The sequence below is a fragment of the Porites lutea genome, chromosome 4 (assembly GCF_958299795.1).
Source record: "Porites lutea chromosome 4, jaPorLute2.1, whole genome shotgun sequence".
Taxonomy (NCBI): Eukaryota; Metazoa; Cnidaria; class Anthozoa; order Scleractinia; family Poritidae; genus Porites; species Porites lutea.
The window spans coordinates 6993437-7000780 of NC_133204.1; the positions used below are offsets into that span (position 1 = coordinate 6993437).

The 7344-nt window shown below is 42.3% G+C and overlaps 1 protein-coding gene across 1 annotated transcript in view; it reads right to left on the reverse strand.

Moving 5' to 3' along the window:
- Positions 1–1016: 1016 nt before the first annotated feature.
- Positions 1017–7344, reverse strand: part of LOC140935384 (divergent protein kinase domain 1A-like) — a 17817-nt gene continuing 11489 nt past the window's right edge. The window contains exons 2-3 of the mRNA XM_073384932.1: positions 2628–2752; positions 1017–2287 (exon numbers count right to left, since the gene is read on the reverse strand). Coding sequence (XP_073241033.1) covers positions 1073–2287; positions 2628–2744 — 1332 coding nt within the window. The 5' untranslated portion in view covers positions 2745–2752 and the 3' untranslated portion in view covers positions 1017–1072. The remainder of the gene's footprint in view (positions 2288–2627; positions 2753–7344) is intronic.

Consider the following 7344-nt stretch of genomic DNA (forward strand, 5'->3'; position numbering starts at 1 on the left):
CGTACAAATGATAACTTATTTACGTTTATTTATCCACTTTCGTACTAAACATCTTTTTCGGAGCAATAGTGAGATTACCCTGGGTACCAGAGGTCTTTCTCGCGTGCGGCGGGAATGTTCGGTGTTAGCCGAAGGCTGACACATCTTGGGCCGTAGGCGGAAGCCACGTTTTCGCGCGGGTCACTATAAAGACTTGAAAACACCGGAAACCGCGCTGGAAAAGTCTCTGGCAGCTAGGGTATAATGAGATCATCGTACGTAGAATCTTCGGTGTTTTTAATTGTGCTGTTGTCTCAATACGCCTAGCGCGTTGCACATTGTCTGTAGCATACTCCAAAATGTTATAGACAAATTCCTGTGACTAACATTCGTAATAAAATGAGAGCATAACTTTGTTTGATTCTTTGCTGTTTTGTCTTTTTCCCGTTAAGTTTGCCATCCCTATCCTTTCAGAACTTCGGATTGCCTCTTCGAGGATAATTCCGCTATCTTTCATTGAGCGAATATACCAAACTGGACTTAACATTTTAAACGTCTTGGCCATGATTGTCTTCGTCGACCGTGGGTTGGGTGTCGCGACGTGGCTGTGTCGACAGATATTCGCGATTGCGTCGTTTTACGACTGGATAAGAAGATATCGGCCACTAGCAATCAGAAGCACGTACTTTCTGGGGATTGGCGTTGGCTGCTTCGATCTGACTGGTTAGCTCAATTGTCTGCGAGTACTGTCCAGAGGCTAGACCTTCGGCGTGGATCAGATGACTACGTAAAATGAGGGTCCCGTCTCCACAAGGAGACGTAAAATGGAGTCCGATGCAATAAGTGCTTTCGTGCTAAAAACATTGCACTCAAATAAAGTACTTTTTTTTTATTTCGAAGAAAATCTCTCAATAATTCACAAATTAGGGCTGTAATTGTTTTCGTAAAATCTGCGAGTTATACATGTCGCGATCTGATAAAGTATCACTGATATCTATTATTATTATTATTATTATTATTATTATTATTATTATTATTATTATTATTATTATTATTATTATTATTATTTTGCGCAGTTTTTCTGTGCTCCCATCTAACACTTCTTTGATGACCTGATTTCAATAGTTTTTAGTCTTCTTTTAACAGCAAGAATTTCACGCCTTAAATCTTCAATGGAGTTCACCACTGGCAGCTTACTACAAAATAGGCCAAGTTTACTGATAGCTTTTGTCAGGAAGGTGGTGTTATGACCCTGTGGTTCTAGGATATTGGGACCTCGAAAGATGATAGGGAAAAGAACCTCGCAGATAATGTGTACACCTTGGACCACAGTTGTCGGTGTGCAGAAGCCTGAGCTTGTATTACACAAAGAAAAGCAACCCTCCGAGTTACCCGCCCAGCATTCCTCGTCCGATACACATTTTTTTTGCTCTAAAAGCGTCCTTAGGAAAACATGGGGATAGGTTAGGTCAAGATCAATTATTTTCACCGATGCGTTGTTGGTAATTCCAAAGTTTCCTAAGTGTCCGTCGCACTGCCTTACCAAACCGTACGGATTGTTGGAAATTTCCAGTGTCGCGTCCAACATTGAATACGCCAGTTCGAACTTTTCACGTTTACTGGGAGAGAGCATCTGAAACAACGTTGTAAATATGTGGTACCTTGTTAAATTAAGCGCGTCGTTCAAAACTGCGCAACAATACTGCATAGCAAAGATCACAGCGTTTCGAACTCCTCCTAAAAATTCATTAAGCATTTCTTGAAACGGGTCTCCATAAGAAAGAAATGAAATGTCCACAGGTTCCCAGTGGGCTCCAAACTCTTTGGAGACAACTTTAGGTACTTTTTCGAGCGCATATAATCCACCACAGTACCCATAAAAATCCACTGTGTGCTTGCTGTCATTTAGAATCATTAACATTGTAGGCTCTATGAATTGCAGTAAAGATATGAATGTCCTGGCCTCGGAACCAATGACCACTCCATCGCTGTTACCGTCGCCAAGTGTTGCTAATAGCAACGCTAGTTCACCGCATCGAGGGCAATCACCAAACAGAGTACTCACTCTGGACTGAAGTTCCTTCTCAAAGGACGCGACTGCGTGGTTATCCGTTATGTTTTTGCGTTTTTCGAATTCTTCAAACCAGCTCATGTTAACTTTTACGATCACCTGCATTCCTTTCCAGTCACCGTCATAAATCTTCTTGTCGGTCACTGTGGACAAACACTTTCCAAGATGAATGCTGTTTTGTTCACAAAGATCAGAACACAGTGACCCAGAAACAATTCCTGCCTTGTATTCAGAACACTGAAACAGAAAAAGGATCAGACTATCTATTATGGAAACATTTTAACGTTTTTAATTAAGGAAGACTGAAGAGGACACGACTGCATAACGTCAAGGTATAAGAAATGCTTAGGAAAACGATTCTTTTATCCTGGCGTCAGGGAGTAGGGTTTAAAAATCTGTCAAAATTTACCTGGCGCGCGCATCGCTGAGTGAGAAATGAACACCGTTTTGCTACATTTTCCGCAGTTAGCTGCAGTTGCTTAGAAAATTAGCCCAATATTTAGCGGTCGAGAAATGTTTCTGGCGGTGAACTGTTTCTTCAACTCATAGAGTCTTTAAACGAACTTGAACAACTTACCACCTGATTGACGATAGCAGACATGTTGCACTTCAGATGCTTGTGATATATGAATGGCATGACAAGAACAGCTACCACAATTGCTATAGTTATCCCTTTTACTCCCCTAGCATCCATTAGCAGCCCTAAAACAATACAGTTAAACACTGTTAATAAGGACAGTTAAGGGGCTATAGAAAGTGTTTGTATCAGTTCAGTGGGTCATGTTATTCAAGTCAAGCTAAGTCAAAAATACACCAAACAAAACACTTAAGAAATAAACGAGGACATAAGCATCTTAAAATTTTAAAAACATCTCTAAACTTCAGAAAGCCGTCATTCAGGGGAGTACATTTACCGAAACACTATAAAATCGCTCATAATTTCTATACTACTTAAACAAAACTTCTTATTGTAAGTGCAAATGGCTCTTTCAAGTGGCCCCCAAAGCAAACAGAAGCGAACAGACAGTATAAAAACACACAACACAGACACAAGTCGAGTATGCCTCCGATTACTTCGGCGGAGCGCGAAGTCAAGGATTCGCGGCGCTCAGGAATGTATCAAAGTTGAGTTTTTTGACAAGATTGGGCAAGCAAAGCCTGTAGGTTTTTGGTTTTATTCGGCTATTTGACGAAGTGAGAGCCGAATTAGTTCGAGATATCTCGAAATCACTTCGATTTCTTTGATTTATTCTTTAACCTTTTCGAGGAAGAAAGAATTATTATTTTGGCTTTCCCGGGGTTTGAACTGACTCACCTGTGCGACCCGTCAGATCAAAGCAGACTCTAAGTTGAAGGATTAGCCGATTGCGCCACCACTAGTCGCCTGTTTAGTATTTTCTAGAACCTTATGTTAAACGGTATACGAGTTCCAAGCGAGTTCTTTTGACCAACTAAGTTTTTTCCAACGAGCTGGACTGCTGTGTTTAGTCAAGTGTGACGAAGGTCGATTTTCAAGTTCTGTGTTTACAAGTTGGCGGAAGCCGTAAGATATCTGAAGTTCAAGTGAGAGTTTGTTATTATTGGCAGAAGCTGTGTAGTTTCACGTAAGTTCAACTCAAGTTTGTGTTGGCGGATGCTGTGTTTTAAAGCTCTGTAAAGGCTATGTTTCTTTGATATTAAACTTGCTTGAGTTAATCCGACATCCCTACGTGCTGATAGTAAATAATTATCCTCGAAACATTCCAACTCGTACCATGCTCAACGTAATTGACTCCTTGCCCATGCCTTACATATCTTTAATCAGTACATAAGATTGCTATGGTGTTTTTGAAGCCTGGTGTGACTGAGAAATATAGAGAATTCTTTTTTCACTGTTTGTTTTGTCAGACTTGTTATTCACCGCCAGTAACCTCACAAGGGGTAACAAGTGTAACAAGGGGTAACAAGAGGTAACAAAGGGTAACAAGGGGTAACAAGGGGTAACGAGGGTAAGAAAGGGTAACAAGGGTAACAAGGGGTAACAAGGGTAACAAGGGGTAACAAAGGGTAACAAGAGGTAACAAGGGGTAACAAGGGTAACTAAGGGTAACAAGGGGTAACAAGGGTAACAAGGAGTAAAAAGGGTAACAAGGGGTAACAGGGGTAACAAGGGGTAACAAGGGGTAACAAGGGTAACAAACGTAACAAGGGGTAACAAGGGTAACAAGGGTAACAAGAGGTAAGAAAACATAACAAGGGTAACAAGGGGTAACAAAGGGGTAACAAGTGGTAATAAGGGGTAACAAGGGTAACAAGGGGTAACAAGGGGTAACAAGGGGTAACAAAGGGTAACAAGGGGTAACAAGGGTAACAAGGGGTAACAAGGGTAACAAGTGGTAATAAGGGGTAACAAGGGTAACAAGGGGTAACAAGGGGTAACAACGGGTAACAAGGGGTAACAAGGGTAACAAGGGGTAACAAGGGGTAACAAAGGGTAACAAGGGGTAACAAGGGGTAACAAAGGGTAACAAGGGGTAACAGGGGTAACAAGGGGTAACAAGGGGTAACAAAGGGTAACAAGTGTAACAAGGGGTAACAAGAGTAACATGGGTAACAAGGGGTAAAGAGGGGTAACAAGGGTAACAAGGGTATCAAGGGGTAACAAGGGTAACAATGGTAACAAGGGGTAACAAGGGGTAGCAAGGGTAACAAGGGGTAACAAGGGTAACAAGGGGTAACAAGGGGTAACAAGGGGTAACAAAGGGTAACAAGTGTAACAAGGGGTAACAAGAGTAACATGGGTAACAAGGGGTAAAGAGGGGTAACAAGGGTAACAAGGGTATCAAGAAGTAACAAGGGTAACAATGGTAACAAGGGGTAACAAGGGGTAACAAGGGTAACAAGGGGTAACAAGGGTAACAAGGGTAACAAGGGGTAACAAGGGTAACAAGGGTAACAAGGGGTAACAAGTGTAACAAGGGGTAACATGAGGTAACAAAGGGTAACAAGGGGTAACAAGGGTAACAAGGGGTAACAAGGGGTAACAAGTGTAACAAGGGGTAACATGAGGTAACAAAGGGTAACAAGGGGTAACAAGGGTAACAAGGGGTAACAAGTGTAACAAGGGGTAACATGAGGTAACAAAGGGTAACAAGGGGTAACAAGGGGTAACAAGGGTAAGAAAGGGTAACAAGGGTAACAAGGGGTAACAAAGGGTAACAAGGGGTAACAAGGGGTAACAAGGGTAAGAAAGGGTAACAAAGGGTAACAAGGGGTAACAAGGGGTAACAAGGGGTAACAAGGGGTAACAAGGGTAACAAGGGGTAACAAGGGTAACAAGAGGTAACAAAGGGTAACAAGGTGTAAAATGGGTAACAAGGGGTAAAGAGGGGTAACAAGGGTAACAAGGGTATCAAGGGGTAACAAGGGTACCAAGGGGTAACAAGGGGTAACAAGGGTAACAAGGGGTAACAAGGGTAACAAGGGGTAACAAGGGTAACAAGGGGTAACAAGGGTAACAAGGGGTAACAAGGGGTAACAAGGGTAAACAAGGGGTAGCATGGGTAAAAAGGGTAACAAGGGTAATAAGGGGTAACAAGGGTAACAAGGGGTAACAAGGGTAACAAGGATAATATAGCATTGGAAATAACACAGCTCCAGAATATCTGACTTCGCGTTTTGTTCGTCGCTGCGATTTAACTAGTTATAACCTTAGAGAGAATGAACACAAGCTCGCTATTCGTCAGTCCCGTACTGACTTTTATAAAAGACATCTTTCTTACAGCGGAAATGTGTTATGGAACAGCTTGACTCTGGAGGTGCGGCAATTGACATCCCCTAATTTAATTAAGGGAAAATTAGGAGACATAAATTTCGATTGACAAATAATTTAATTAGCGATATGCTGTTTTTACACACGGCCTCCTTGAAAAGCAGGTGTTTTCTTTTCATGTTTATTATTTTAGTTTTTGTCTTAGATTCTAGATTAGTTAGGTAGCTAGTTGTCCTATATATTTGAATGTAAATGTACCTGATGGAAATAACCTGTATAAATAAAGTTACCACACCATACCAAGTTATCATACGATAACAGAGCGTAACAAGGGGTAACAAGGGGTAACAAAGGAACAAGGGGAACAAGGGGAACAAGGGCAACAGGGGGGAACAAGGGGTACCAAAGGGAACCAGAGGTAACAAAAGGGAACAAGGGGTAATAAAAGGGAACAAGGGGGAACCAGGGGGAACAAGCGATAACAAAAGGGGAACAAGGGTTTACAAAGGGGAACAAGGGGGAACAAGGGGAAGTAGGGGAACAGGGGAACAAGGGGGTCAAGGGTAACAGGGGTGACAAGGGGAACAACGGGAGCAGGGGAACTTGGAGTTACAGGGAGTTAAAAAGCTTTGCAGTGGGTTACTAGAGGTGTTCAGAAGTGTAGGTCATTTGTGGTTAGTGTAAAGACGTCTGCTAGTTTGGATAACAGTGAGCATTATAGCCAAAAATGTTAACCTTTTAGACTGTTTAACTTTCTTGTGAGCTCACGGGCTAAAGTTTTGTAAGGCTGCATGCAATCGGACTTAACATTGGTGACCAACAACTCTCAACATTGGTGGATGTTACATGTTGCGTTCGTTTTCACACCCTGTTGCACGTTGTTGGATGTTGTTGAGTGTTGTTGCGCAAAGTTTGAAACCGGTCAAACTTTTCAGCCAACAACTCCCAACATTTCTTTTCTTCCGTGATCGCCGAAGCGTAGCGCAACAATGTTGGATCCGCTTGCACAGCTCTTCCAACATTGTTGGGGCCACGCGTGCTCATTACGCATGGTTGTATCCTTCCCACGATGCACTGTGGGTCCCAACATTGTTGGGAGTTGTTGCATCCGTTTGCACACCACTGCCAACACGGAGCAACAACTCCGAACATGTTGTCGCAACAATGTTGGGAGTTGTTGCGTCCGTTTGCACGCAGCCTAAAGATGACTGACAGCGTAATCGCATTTTTACTATTGCTGCTTTTAGTACTATGGAGGGCATGTAACATCGACCTTGTACCAGGTGATATGGAATTTTTCAACATGCAAATACAAGCAACAAGACCAGACCAAAAGGATCTGGTGCCTATTTGGGCAACAACAAAAGAAAACTAGGTATGTTTATTACTTCGGGGAGCGCGAAGTAAAGAATTCGCGACGCTCAGCAATGTATCAAAGTTGACATTTTTGGGACAAGATAAGGCACGCTAAGTCAGTAGGTTTTCGGTTTTATTTGGCTATTTGACGAAGTGAGAGCCAAATTAGTACGAGTTGTTTCGAGAT